The 14,962-nt window shown below is 43.8% G+C and overlaps 1 protein-coding gene across 11 annotated transcripts in view; it reads right to left on the bottom strand.

The window, feature by feature from the left end:
- The window catches only part of gab1 (GRB2-associated binding protein 1), a 75,993-nt gene extending 70,834 nt beyond the window's left edge, over nt 1-5,159 (bottom strand). For 2 of the 11 annotated variants that reach the window (XM_047365008.1, XM_047365009.1), the window contains exons 1-2: nt 4,679-5,159; nt 4,388-4,538 (exon numbers count right to left, since the gene is read on the bottom strand). In XM_047365008.1, coding sequence (XP_047220964.1) covers nt 4,388-4,459 — 72 coding nt within the window. In that variant the 5' untranslated portion in view covers nt 4,460-4,538; nt 4,679-5,159. The remainder of the gene's footprint in view (nt 1-4,387; nt 4,539-4,678) is intronic. The other 9 variants (XM_047364997.1, XM_047365006.1, XM_047364995.1 and 6 more) reach the window with 6 other exon arrangements.
- Nucleotides 5,160-14,962: the final 9,803 nt, after the last annotated feature.

Here is a 14,962-nt window from a genome sequence, read left to right as displayed (position 1 = left end):
TTCTTGCTTTTGATTTATTCTGACAATCTATACAACTTGTCATGAAACCACTCGTTTATTAACTTGAGCCGCATATTTGTCCAAAAATCCAGAAACAAACCTTTCTGAATGGAGGCCTTCTCCAAGTCTCCAAAATATTCTACTACATTCAGAAATCCTCCTGCTTAGCTGCATCACTCTTACCTCATTAGCAACACCACTTTGTTTCTATGAAGAATTTACCCCCATCCCGAAACCACAAGTACACAGACAGCCTTCTGCTGTAAAGATTCATTTGACACTTAAATACTGATATCTATTTGCTTTTCACACTATGAAGGGCACAACACATAAACGCAGACCACCGTAAAGTCAGTGCTAATATCAACTGAGGCAATGTCCTCGATCTGAGCTGTTAAACCATACGAGGTACATATCCTGAAAGAGGAAGGATCATTTAAAAAGTCTTAGCTTAGAATCATAAAACTGTAGTTTTTCCTTGTGTAGTAGGTGGAAGTCAAAACATCAAATCGACCATAGAAAAATACATCTGTAAGAAAAAATGAAAGTCGTCCAGATAATGAAAATGTAAGCTTCAGTGCTTTCCCCTCAGATGAACCTTCTAGTCTTGGCTGTGACTTTTCAGATACTCAGCAGTCCACAGCTACCTGTTCTACAAGCTAGGCTAAAATCAGCTGGCATGGACGGTAAGGACTGATTTCTTCAAATGGCAATACAAGCAATCATGAAAATATCATTAAATAAACTACTTTTAGCCACAGCTCTGTTGCTGCCTGCAGTCTTGAGCTAAAGAGCGAAACAGATGTTTAACTAAAATAAAACCTATCAAATTGTTTAGTTCTAGAAATGCACCAAAGCATAACAATTTCCGGCTTTCTTCTGAGGTCCAACCAGCTGATTTTATTTTTAAGAATTAAAATATATAAAAGAGAATAAACATGGCTGGAGTTTCTTTGACAAGATTATCCGCATTTACGCATCAAAACATATGAGCCTGAAATGTATTTTTCTGACTTTTGTTAAACTAAAAGAGATGCATCAAAGTACATTCTTTGACTGATGTTTCTTCAGACCATATGATCATATGAGTCACCTATGAGTTTTTATACATTTAATAAAAAGAGAAACACAATTATCTTTACATTTTTTACCTACAGATCACCCGTCAGAGCCGGTTAATTGAAATCTGTCGGATCCAAGCTGACTGACTGGTGCGTCTCAACTTTCAAGCTTCCTAGATCCAAACATTACAAATTTACACAAATTAAATTATCCAAATTTGTTTAAAAAAAAAAAAAAAGGGCTTTTATTACAGTTCACTTTGGACAAGCAGCTTAAAACTCCCATCTACCACCAGTTTTCTTTTTTGCTCATCAACTAAAAGCAAAATAAATATTGTTGGTTTCAACTAACGCAGCCCAACCTGGGCACAGAAGATAAATACCAGCCACAGGCATTGGCTGAAGGTATCCTATTTACCAACAAGCCAATTGCAATAACATGCACGATAAAATAATTACATTTAAAAACATTTAAAATTATTTTTTTACGTAGAAACCAGGCATAGAAATACAATTTAACAGAGAAAAACCAAGGCACTGCTATAATACGGCCAAAATGCAACGATTATTATTTTGTTTATTAAGGGGAAGAATTAGCCCAAGAAATTCTGAGCAATGTGAAAAAATAATTCCCCCCTTGGTTAATCATCAATCAACACCACAACCTGGCCTGATTATTGCCTGACCTTCAAAAGTCAAGAAATCTCTAAAACAGAACCAGTCTGACAACATAAGGTGAGCTAAAAGATCTCAAAACGAGATGAATCGTACTTATCAGTCTGGAAAGACTTCCAAAGCCATTTCTAAGGCTTTCTGATCCCAGCAGACCACAGTGAGAGTCAACAACTACAAATGGAGAAAACATGGGAGTGTGGGGAACGTTCTCATGAGTGACCGGCCAAAAAAAATGAATCTAAGAGCACGACAACATCCAGGAGGTCACAAAACAACATCTAAAGCTTTCTGGGCCTCACTTGCCCCAGTTAAGGTCAGTATGAATCGAGAGAAAACAACCGACTACCAAAATGAAACACGAAGGCCATCTTACATTTGAGGAAAAACACATCTTGATGACTGATCCTCAAGTCTTTAGGGAAAATATTCTGTAGGTTGAAAAAGTGGAACCTTTTGGAAGGTGTGTGTCCCGTCACATCTGGCATAAAACTAAGACGGCATTTCAGAAAACCAACATTATATCAACATGGAGGTGGTAGTGTGTTGATCTGGGGCTCCTTTACTGCTTCAGGATCTGTACCACTTGCCATAATGAATGGAACCTTAAAATCCAATTCATCTCAAAGGAGAATGTCTGCCCATCAGTTTGTAACCTGAGGCTCAAGCACAGATGGTACAACAATTCAAAGCCCACCAGCAAGTCCAATTCTGAATGAGTCCGAAAAACAGGAAATGGTGTGGCCTAGTCAAAGTCTGGACTTAAATCTGATAAAGCTCATCTCAAACGCTTGATAGCAGTTGTCGTCATTAGGCTTAGGGGGAATTTACTATTTTTTATTTTTGCATAGGTTCATATTGTTGTGGATAGTGTGACAAAAAGCTTAGGCAGAATAAATCTATAGGGGGCAAATGTTTTTCGCAGAACTGCATCAGCAATACTGGCAAAGATGTGAAAAAAGCTTCAATAAAATCAACAGAAAAACCAGTTAATGGAAAAATTCAATTAATCAATTCATTAATTTCCCACTTAAAACAGTGAGGTTTGGAACTCCTCCTTACCATTCTCCTCACTACAGGTACATCTAATAAAATGTGAATAATCGCAAAACATGTAATATTTGTCTCTCATTTCAGAAAATGAAAGTCACGTATAGATTCATTACAGGTGGAGTGAAATATCTCAAGTATTTCTTGTCATTTTGATGATTATGGGTTACTGATAATGAAAACCTAAAATTCAGCACCTCTGAAAATGTTAATAATACCAAAATAACTATTTATGAAAAGCATTTTAATGTAAAAATACTATTTAATGGCAATATTATGACCTACACGATCATGGGGAAGACTGCTGACTGGACAAATGTCCAGAAGACAACCTTTGACACCCTCCCCGAGGAAGATAAACCACAAAAGGTCAGTACTGGTTGTTCACAAAGTGCTGTATCCAAACATATTTATAGATAGTTAAGCGAAAGGAAAAAGCGGGGTATTAAAAGGTGCAACAACAACGGGGATAATTTGCAGTTTGAGAGGAATGTCAAGCAAAGTCCATTCAAACATTTGAAGGAGCTTCAGAAGGAGTGGACTCAGGCTGGAGTCGGTGCATCAAGAGCCATTGAGCACAGACAAATCCTACATATGAGCGACAAGCACCTTACCTGGGCTATAAAAAAGAACTGGACTGTTGCTCAGTGGTCCAAAGTCCTCATTTTAGAGGAAAGCAAAGTTTGCATTTTAATTAGAAATCAAGGTCCCGGAGTCTGGAGGAAGAGAGGAGAGACACAGACTCCACATTGCTTGAAGACCAGTGTGAAGTTTCTACAGTCAAGGATGATTTGGGGAGCCATGTCACCTGCTAGTGTTGGTCCACTGGGTTTTCTGGAGTCCACAGTCAACGCAGCCATCTTGCCAGGATATTTTAGAGCACTTCATGCTTCCATTTGCTGACCAGCTTAATAGAGATGCCGTTTTCATTTTCCAGCAGGATTTGGTACCGTCCCACAATGCCATAGGTACCGAAAGCTGGTTCAATGACCATGGTGTTACTGTGCTTGATTGGCCAGCAGACTGGCCTGACCTCAACCCCACGGAGAATCTATGGAGTATTGTCAAGAACAAGAAGAGACACCAGAAGCAACAATGCAGATGACCTGAAGGCCACTTGTCTTTCCCATATTGAAGAGTGGCTATGTCTTGTTTATAACCCAGTGGATTTAGGGTGCACATATTTTTGTTTACTATTCATGTGAGAATAACTTCTGCAATGAAAGAAATTATTGTAAAGGGTAAGATTTGTCCACATTTCTGTGCAGGATTGTGTGATAAAAGATGAATATATAAACTAGCTTTTCTTTGCAGCGTTATCAGTTTTGAAAATACAAGCAGACGACGCTGTATATTTTAACCGTTTTGCCACAGTTTCCATTTTTTTTGCAAACTCATGGCTTTTGGGGGGCGGGGGTCAAACACGGGTTACACCAGAACGAAGAAGAAAATAAAACCAAATCAGGCTGTTGAAATGTAGACAACATGAGACCTACAGACATGTCTGTCATTTCACCTCAAAGTCTCCGGGGAAAAGCAGGCGAGATGCGGTCCTACAGGTTGATTTACCGCAACGTTACAAATAGGATATAAAGTGCACTTACGTAACGTCTCAACTTTTTTTCAGGAGGAGACTTTCGCAGCCAGCCTGAACACACCACCTCTCCCCCACTCATCTCTGCTCCCTGCTCCCCGGACTCCCAGCGGTCGGTGGCCGTTTGGCTTCGCCTGTTCTGGGGAGTGTCTCCGTCCCCCCTGGAGGAAACAGAAAAAAAGACACCGGCGGTGGGACTAAAAGAGGAGAAAAGTTTTTTTTTTTTTTTTTAAATGTGTCACTTTTCTTGTTTATGGGAGCCACACAGACGCGGTCACTCCTTTCCAAAAAGTCGACTCACCGTCAGCAGGGTAGTTTCTCAGAAATGAACACAACAGATTCCCACTAGTTGTAGTCAAATCCACGCACTGTTTCCCACGCTTGGAGCGACCACAATCCGCCTCTACGTGGCTTTTTAGACGAAGATAAACGCTAACTCGCGTACTTTAAAACGCCGAAACGGTAGAAAAGCGGAGCCAAGTGAAGTTTTTCTGTTTGTTTTTAAATATATAACGTCTCATGCCAATTCCAGTTCAGAGTGGAGCAAGAATTCCCAGTTGGTGAGGTCGGCTGCAAACGTCCCACAGCATAGCGCTGCACATAATGCTCGAATTAAAGCAACCTTTGGACGTAAACACAGTGCTTACACCAAGCTCCCCTCGCAGTTTACTCCCATGGTTCCCTAATTGTGATTGACAGTGCGACTGAGTGTGTCTTTTCCCTAAAGTCAGCCTCTACTAAAACATGGCTGCGTTAAGCTCGCTAAAAAACACAGACAAAAAAAAACAAAACACGGAAGTTTGAATTTCCTGCTTTCAGAATAAAAGCACAGAGTGATGAGTTAGATCAACTGATTTTTTTTTTTTTTTTTTTTTGCCCGTTTTGTCGAAAACAAATTGGCTAATTAAGAATTGGCCTCGTAATTTTTTAAGTTCATCTCACCTCATACAAAATAGAAATATGTAAAACAAAAAATGTACAAAAACAAAACTTTATATTTATACAATAGTTAAATGACAGAAATAAGAAGAATTACATAGATATGTTACAATAGTAATATGAACTTAAAGCTTTATGGCACTTCCCTTTTCCAGTTTCATAACCAATATAAATAGAGTATTAAAATTGCTGTATGCTACAAACAATTCAGACATTTTTAAATAAATCCAATATTGGCTCTGAAGTTCAACTATTCTTTGATGCGAGTTTGTCCAACTGGTTTCTGGCTAAATTTACTGTGGTAATTTAATTCTGTTGAGGCATTAATAAGGGAAACTGCAGGTTTATGTAAGATAAATTTAACAGAGTAGAGCTGCATGTTATTGTCCTCGACTTGAGCGTTAACGTTTATTTTTATTTTGAAACCCCCAATCGGAAGTTTTCTGGAGGTCAAACTTTTTAACTTGGCCTGCTTGGGGACTTCTTCAGAGGAGGAACTGGAGAGGTGGCGGCGTGCAAGGAAAACTGAAGAGTCTGAAAACTATGGGGTGTAGTTCAGTGATTCCCTGTGTTCTGGCCCCACCTGGAGCTATAAAAGTGACAACAACAAAAAAAAGGCCATTTGATAAACAGGGCAATAGGTAACTGAGATAAGTCTGCTTTTGTGTGAAAGCAAAAACGGGATCTGGATAGTTTAAAAACGAACAAAGAACGGATCCACCTCCCTAGTACACCCTCAGGTGTCCCAACAAAAACGTGCACGTCTATACTACAACATCCAGACGCGCAAAGAAACGAGCACGGTGGCCCAGTGAGAACAATACAATGATTGTTGTACTTGCAGCTTTTCTGTTTAAATGAACGTTTTTGTACAATACATTGAACAAAAACAAAGGACTGTTTGCACAATGCACATGCAAAGTAGTGACATACATTTTTAAACCATTACGTATTATCAAAGCAACATCATATATTATTTTACCTGAATAGCTGTTTAAAATCTGCAACGTTAAAAGATATGCTACAGACTAAAACCGCAATAGACAAAATTACTTGACTCATCTATAAGTGATCCAGTCCACTGCCAAAGGCTTGGTCCCTTCCCCTCAGTCTGGTATCCAAGGAATGTTACTGGAATGCTATTGTTACGACAGACACGTCCACTGAAGGACACAGTACTTCTTTAAATATTGCAGTAAGCCTGAATATTAAACGTTTTTGAAACGACACAAACATTTGGGAAAGCTGCAAAAAATAATTAGTAAATTTATGAAGAAATATTGATCATGTCTACTACCAGCTGTGCGCCACCCAGCACATAATAAATGTTTTGTTGTTAGGCCAAATATCCACCAGCTTTGGTCCATTAGGAATCTGGAAGCTGCTGTTGTAATAATGTGACATCATCATCTTTTTTTATGCAGATTCGTTATTATTTACCCTTATTTCGGACACATTGAGCCATATGATCAAAAACAACAAAGCAAACTTGGTCAAGTGTTTTCATTAGAATGACGAATACTAGGGCTGCTTGGTGGCTCACTGTTTTACAGCAAGAAGGTCAGAATCCTTGCCCTAATTCTCTCTGCATGGAAAAACAGAAGGGATTCTCTCCAGGTACTCCGGCATTCTTCCCACAGGCCAAAATAATGACTTTAGGTTAATTGGTTTCCCTTAATTGCCATTGGGTATGAGTGTGTTTGTGCATGGTGGTCTGTCGTGTGTGTCTGTGTTAACCTGTGATGGACTGGCTACCTGACCAAGCACATCGAAAGAATCAGACAGTACTTACATTTACACAACAGAGGTTGTTTTTAATATAAAAATTGAGTTATGCAATAATCTGCTCAAAACTGTGAATCTACTGTTCAAGATCTACTGTTGATGAAATGTTGCAAAGCTGACATAGTATCTTTCTACATTACTGGTTTAGTTCTAATAGAAGGCTACTGTGGAGCCTATCTCTGCAGTATATACAATTTAATCTCTTATTTTGAAGAATATCTTTAGCTTTATTTTGAAAAATCTAAATTAATCCCTGGTTGATTGCTGCTACATGCACTGTTTAAAAATAAGCAACCTTTGTTTCTCAATGTCTAACATTAAATCACACAAAGTGTTTCCTGTTTTAGGCTGAGTTTGTTTTTAGGCTGCCTTGATTGCAAACACCTTTTATGCTCTGGCCATAATTTTGTTGCTTCAATATTTTTACTTTCTGTGCTTTTGTCATGATTCCATGTATTTTGTGAAGTACACACCCACACCAACATGATCCTGCCACCTCTGTACTTCACCATTGGGATGATGGTCTCAGGCTTGCAAGTTTCCCTATTTTTCCTCTAAATGTAACAAGAGATATGCTTAAAATTTTAAATTTAAATTTTATCAAACCACATGACATGTCTCCAGAAATGTCCCTGTGTGCATTTGAAAACTGTAATCTGGGTTTTTTATGATGCCTTTTGAGCAATGGCTGATTGGCCAGTCCATATCCGTACAGGACTTGTGTCATTGTGGTTGATGACTCTCTCCTACCACAAGATTGTTAGTTTTTGTTCTGGGATGATTTGCCCATTTCTCTTCCTGAAGGATATGATGGCTGCACAGTTCTATGCTGGGCTGCACAGTGGCGAAGTTGGTAGCACTGTTGCCTTGCAGCAAGAAGGTCCTGGGTTCAATTCCCAGCCAGGGGTCTTTCTGCATGGAATTTGCATGTTCTCCCCATGCATGCGTGGGTTCTCACCGGGTACTCCGGCTTCCTCCCACAGTCCAAAGACATGCCTGTTAGGTTAATTGGTCACTCTAAATTGCCCTTAGGTGTATGAATGAGCGTGTGCATGGTTGTTTGTGTGTTGCCTTGTGATGGACTGGTGACCTGTCCAGGGTGTACCCCACCTCTTGCCCATAGACTGCTGGAGATGGGCACCAGCTCCCCTGTGACCCACTATGGAATAAGTGGTAGAAAATGACTGACTGACAGTTCTATGCTGTTTATACTTGCATCTAATTGTTTCAATAGATAAACATGGCCCCTCCTTGAACTGCCACCTTAACGAGGTGGAGGGGTTTGAGTGCTCAAATGATCCTAGAGGCTATGTTGTCTGGGGCCTAAATGCCCCTAGGGTCTCCCATGGCAAACAGGCTCTAGGTGATGGGTCAGACAAAGAGTGGTTCAAGAATCCCTCATGAGGACCAAAATATCGAGGCATGTGACGTCGCCTGGTACAGCGGAGCCAGGGTCCCACCCTGGAGCCAGGCCTGGGGTCGGGACTCGTCGGAGAGCGCCTGGTGGCCGGGTTGCTGCTCGCGGGACCTGGCCAAGCCAAGCCCAAACGAGAGATGCGAGGCCATCCCCCAGTGGGCCCACCACCTGCAGGGGGAACTGTGAGGGACTGGTGCAAAGAGGATTGGGTGGCGGACGAAGGTGGAGACCTCAGCGGCCCGATCCCCGGATGCTTAGGCTGGCTCTAGGGACGTGGAATGTCACCTCGCTGGGGGGAAAGGAGCCTGAGCTTGTGTGGGAGGTCGAGAGATATCGACTACAAATAGTCGGGCTCGCCTCCATGCACAGGGTGGGCTCTGGAACCCATTTCCTTGAGAGGGGTTGAACTCTCTTCTAGTCTGGAGTGGCCCACGGGGAGAGGCGGCAGGCTGGTGTGGGTTTGCTTGTTGCCCCCCAGCTCAGCCGTCTTGTGTTGGGGTTTACCCCAGTGGATTAGAGGGTCGTATCCCTGTGCCTTCGGGTTGGGGAGAGGTCTCTGACTATCATTTCAGCCTACGGGCCGAGTGGTAGTGCAGAGTACCCGGCCTTCTTGGCGTCCCTGTCGGGGTTGCTGGATAGTGCCCCTCCCGGGGACTCCATTATTCTGCTGGGGGACTTCAACGCCCACGTGGGGATCGACAGTGACACCTGGAGAGGCGTGATCAGGAGGAATGGCCTCCCCGATCTGAATCCGAGTGGTGTTTTGTTATTGGACTTCTGTGCTAGTCACGGATTGTCCATAACGAACACCATGTTCAAACATAAGCGTGTCCATTAGTGCACTTGGCACCAGGACACCCTATAGGCAGGAGGTCGATGATCAACTTTGTTGTCGTATCATCAGACCTTCGGCCGCATGTTTTGGACACTCGGGTGAAGAGAGGGGCTGAGCTGTCCACTGATCACCACCTGGTGGTGAGTTGGATCCACTGGAGGAGGAGAAAGCCAGACAGACTCTGCAGGCCAAAGCGCATAGTGAGGGTCTGCTGGGAACGCCTGGCGGAGGCCTCGGCCAGGGATGTATTCAACTCCCACCTCCGGGAGAGCTTCGACCAGATCCCGGTGGATGTTGGAGACATAGAGTCCAAGTGGACCATGTTCTCCGCATCTATTGTCGATGCGGCTGCCCGTAGCTGCGGCCGTAAGGTCTGCGGTGCCTGTCACGGACGCAATCTCAGAACCCGGTGGTGGACACCGGCAGTAAGGGATGATGTCAAGCTGAAGAAGGAGTCCTATTGGCTATGGTTGGCTTGTGGGACTCCTGAGGCGGCTGACGGGTACCGTGAGGCCAAGCGTGCTGCGGCCCAGGCTGTGGCAAAAACTCGGGCCTGGGAGGAGTTCGGTGAGGCCATGGAGAAGGACTACCGGTTGGCCTCGAAGCGATTCTGGCAAACCGTCTGGCGCCTCAGGAGGGGGAAGCAGTGCTTCGCCCAACACTGTTTATAGTGGGGGTGGGAGACTGCTGACCTCGACTGAGGACATTATCGGGCGGTGGAAGGAGTACTCCGAGGATCTCCTCAATCCTGCCATCACGCATTCCGTGGTGGAAACAGAGGCTGGGGACTTGGGGTTGGACTCTTTCATCACCCAGGCTGAAGTCACCGAGGTAGTTAAAAAGCTCCACGGTGGCAAGGCTTCGGGGGTGGATGAGATCCGCCCTGAGTACCTCAAGTCTCTGGATGTTGTAGGGCTGTCATGGTTGACACGCCTCTTCAACATTGCGTGGCGGTCGGGGACAGTGCCTCTGGACTGGCAGACTGGGGTGGTGGGGGACCGGAGGGTGTGTTCCAACTACAGGGGGATCACACTCCTCAGCCTCCCTGGTAAGGCCTACGCCAGGGTATTGGAGAGGAGAGTCTGGCCGATAGTCGAACCTCAGCTTCAGGAGGAGCAGTGTGGTTTTTGTCCCGGCCGTGGAACACTGGACCAGCTCTATACCCTCTACAGGGTGCTCGAGGGTTCATGGGAGTTTGCCCAACCGGTTCACATGTGTTTTGTGGACCTGGAGAAGGCATTCGACTGTGTCCCTCGTGATGCCCTGTGGGGGGTGCTCCAGGAGTATAGAATCGGGGGCCCTTTACTAGGGGCCATCTGGTCTCTGTACGAGCGGAGCAGGAGTTTGGTCCGCATTGCCGGCACTAAGTCGGACCTGTTCACGGTGCATGTTGGACTCCGGGAGGGCTGCCCTTTGTCACCGGTCCTGTTCATAACTTTTATGGACAGGATTTCTAGACGCAGCCAAGGGCCGGAGGGAGTCTGGTTTGGGGACCAGTGGATTTCGTCTCTTCTTTTTGCGGATTACGTGGTCCTGCTGGCCCCCTCTAGCCAAGACCTACAGCATGCGGTGTGGCGGTTCGCAGCCAAGTGTGAAGCGGCTGGGATGAAGATCAGCTCCTCCAAGTCCGAGGCCATGGTACTCGACCGGAAAAGGGTGGCTTGTCCTCTTCAGGTTGGAGTGGAGTTCCTGCCTCAGGTGGAGAAGTTTAAGTATCTCGGGGTCTTGTTCACGAGTGAGGGAAGAATGGAGCGGGAGATCGACAGACGGATCGGTGCGGCTGCCACAGTAATGGGGGCGCTGTGCCGGTCCGTTGTGGTGAAGAGAGAGCTGAGCTGAAAAGCAAAGCTCTCAATTTACCGGTCGGTCTACGTTCCTACCCTCACCTATGGCCATGAACTTTAGGTCATGACCGAAAGAACGAGGTCCCGGATACAAGCGGCTGAAATGAGTTTCCTCCGTAGGGTGGCCGGGCACTCCCTTAGAGATAGCGTGAGGAGCTCGGCCATCCGGGAGGGGCTCGGAGTTGAGCCTCTGCTCCTCCACATCGAGAGGAGCCAATTGAGGGGGCTCGGGCATCTATACCGGATGCCTCCTGGACGCCTTCCTCGGGAGGTGTTCCAGGCACGTCCCACCGGGAGGAGGCCCAGAGGACGGTCCAGGACACGCTGGAGGGACTATGTCTCTTGGCTGACCTGGGAACGCCTTGGGCTCCCCCTGGAGGAGCTGGAGGAGGTGTCTGGAGAGAGGGACGTCCGGGCGTCTCTGCTGAGTCTGCTGCCCCCGCGACCCGGTCCCGGATAAGCGGAAGACGACGAGTACGAGTACAAGATAAACATGGCAACTTTAGCCATCTGGAAAATTTACCCAAATATGAACCAGACTTATGGAGGTCTAAGTTGTTTTCCTGATGTCTGATTTCTTTAGATTTTTCCATTATGTCACATAAGGGCACAGTGTGCCTGAGGCATGCTCCTAATAACTCAAATGTTGTAAATGAATCTGTCAGGAGCTTACAAAACAATGACATAATCACCTGTGCTTTTCCAAATTATCCAAAGGCATAGTAATCATAGGGCATGTAAACATATGACTTTAAAGAAACTAATAAACATTCTCTTGCACACATAGTTCTGGCATTTAGGAAAAAGAAAAAAAAAAGAATCCTAATTGACCTTAAACATGAAAAGTTTAGTCTGATCTACGGTCAGACAGTGAGAAAAATTGTGCATCTCTTTTTCAGTGTATGTAAACATCTGGTTTTAATAATAATACAGTCTTGCTTTGAAATGTATCAGTTTTCTTAAAGCCAAATATACTGCTCTCCATTTGGAATGTAGAGCATTCACCACCTATAATGTGCAACCTCAAAATGCAACGTTTCATCAAGAAAAGAAATGTTGCCAGGCAAGGAGTTTACTATATTCATTTTGAAAGCTTCATTGTGGCTGTACTTTACTCACATCATCCACAAATGTGAATACAAAAAGAATGAATGGTTAGCAGCTTTTTATTAACCTTCTGGACAAAAGTCAAATTGTTGGTTCCCTGGGTGATTACAGGGGGGTTGTTAACATATGGTATTTAAGTTAAATCTAAAAAAATAAAAAATGAAAAAGTTTCAAAACATCAAACAAAGAATAATAAAAACTATAAAGCATGTAGGGCAACAAAAACCAAGACTAACTCCAAATTCACAATATGCAGAGTAAAACTGGCCAAGCAAACAAAAGGAAAATGACTGCTTAGATGAAAAATCTGAGTTATATAAAGCTGAGCAATAAATTGAAATAACATTATCACAAACAAAAACAGAAATACATAGAAAAACTAGAGGGCCATAACAGTGCTACTGCCTGCAGATACTTAAATCAGCCACAGAGTGTGAAAAAGACAGAAGCAATGCAAACCATTGAACAAGTTAAGAAAACTGACCGCAGAAATAAAGAAGTACTCACTTAAGTACGTTTTTTTATTTGTTCTGGGAACTGTGGCAGTGGGGAGAACAAGTATTTGATATGCTTTTGCAGGTTTTCCCACTTGCAAAGCATGTAGAAGTCTTTAATTTTTATCATAGACATTCTTCAACTATGAGTGTCGGAATCTAAAACAAAAATCCAGAAAATCACATTGTGTGATTTTTAGGTAATTATCATTTTATTGCATGACATAAGTATTTGATACATCAAAGCCACTCCTTCGTTGTCCTGGCTGTGTGCTTCGGGTGGTTGTCATGCTGGAAGACCCAGCCACGACCCGTCTTCAAAGCCCTTACTGAGGGAAGGAGGTTGTTGGCTAAGATCTCCAGATACATGGCCCCATCCATCCTCGCTTCAATACGCTGCAGTCGTCCTGTCTCCTTTGCAGAAAAGCATCACCAAAGAAGGATGTTTCCACCTCCGTGCTTCATGGTAGGGATGGTGTTCTTGGGGTTGTACTCATCATTCTTTCTCCTCCCAACAAGGCAAGTGGAGTTTAGACCAAAAAACTCTATTTTTGTCTCATCAGACCACATGACCTTCTCCCATTCCTCCTCTGGATCATCCAGATGGTCATTGGCAAACTTCAGACGGGCCTGGACACGCACTGGCTTGAGCAGGGGGACCTTGCGTGCTCTGCGGGATTTTCACCCATGGCAGCGTAAAGTGTTACTAATGGTCTTGTTTGAGACTGTGGTCCCAGGTCTCTTCAGGTCATTGACTAAGACCTGCTGTGTAGTTCTAGGGTTATCCCTCACCTTCCTCATGATCATTGATGCCCCACGAGGTGAGATCTTGCATAGAGCCCCAGACCGAGGATGATCGACCATCATCTTGAACTTCTTCCATTTTCTTATAATTGCGCCAACAGCTGTTGCCTTCTCATCAAACTGCTTGGCTATTTTCCTGTAGATCATCCCAGCCTTGAGCAGGTCTACTATTTTATCCCTGATGTTCTCACACAGCTCTCTGGTCTTGGTCATGGTGGAGAGGCTGGAGTTTGTTTGATTGTGTGGACAGGTGTCTTTTATATAGATAACGAGCTCAAACAGGTGTAGTTAATACAGGTAATGAGTCCGTCACTCACAGCTGAAGAGCTTTGCAAGTAGGAAAACCTGCAGAATCAGAAGTGTATCAAATACTTGTTCTTCTCACTGTATGTAAAAGCTGCTGATTTTATTTTTCTGTGCATGGCAAAAGGCGATAGTGCGTGTGATTTCCCAGTTCCCTTTTCAGTCCCCAGTTTGTCTTTACCCACTTCCATTTGTGCAAAACAGTTTTTGCAGTCAAAGCAAAAAAAACGGAGGATCCAGCAGCTTGTTTTAACAAATGGTAAAAAGCACAGTTCTGTTTTTTCATCTTGTCAACATGATTAAAAATGTTTCTGTTCCATGTGGTAGACTCATCCTAAAATTAAGACATTATAAAACCCTCAGGTTGACCTGCAAGCTAGGACTAAGAGCTGACATTAATTGTTTAAAGGCAAGTCCATTCTTTCATACTGGAAAAGTTTGGGACACAGAACAAACATTTGCCAATCGAATAAGGGCCAAGAGGGAAAAAAAACCAACACATTAAAAATAAAAATGCCAATGAGAAGCAAACACATTAAATCTCAGTAATCACCTTCTCCTGCAATGTTTGTGGAGGAAATTGGGACACCACGCCTTTTCCCATGGCCCATCTGTGTTGTAAAGCACACAGGAGGAAGTATCATTCTGAGGGAAGGTTTTTCTACTGTTAAAGCAGCTGAGTCTTGGTTGGGATAAAAGGGAAAAAAGGATTAGAGAGAAATCTTTATGCAGGTGTAAATTTCAGAAGTACCACATTTCCTGCCAAGAAAATGTTTGCCTTCATGAAGAGGGAGTGAAGAGCGGTATTATGACTCGACCATAATCTAAACCTGGGACTTGTTCTGTTTATATAGGAAGGGAGGGTGTGTAACCTTCATGCCATATTATTAAAAAGAGAACAAACTGATCAGGATGTCTACTGTGTGATGACCTCTGGAGGGTTTCCAGGCATGTCCCACTGGCAGGAGTGTCCAGGACACACCCAGAACCCCCTGGGGGGACTGTATATCCCTTCTGGTCTGGGAAGTCCTTGAGATCCCTGAGAATGAGTAGGAGT

Source organism: Girardinichthys multiradiatus, chromosome 5 (genome assembly GCF_021462225.1).
Source record: "Girardinichthys multiradiatus isolate DD_20200921_A chromosome 5, DD_fGirMul_XY1, whole genome shotgun sequence".
In the NCBI taxonomy this organism is placed as follows: Eukaryota; Metazoa; Chordata; class Actinopteri; order Cyprinodontiformes; family Goodeidae; genus Girardinichthys; species Girardinichthys multiradiatus.
Note: the sequence above shows the minus strand (reverse complement) of the source record. Positions and strands in the feature narration are given on the sequence as shown.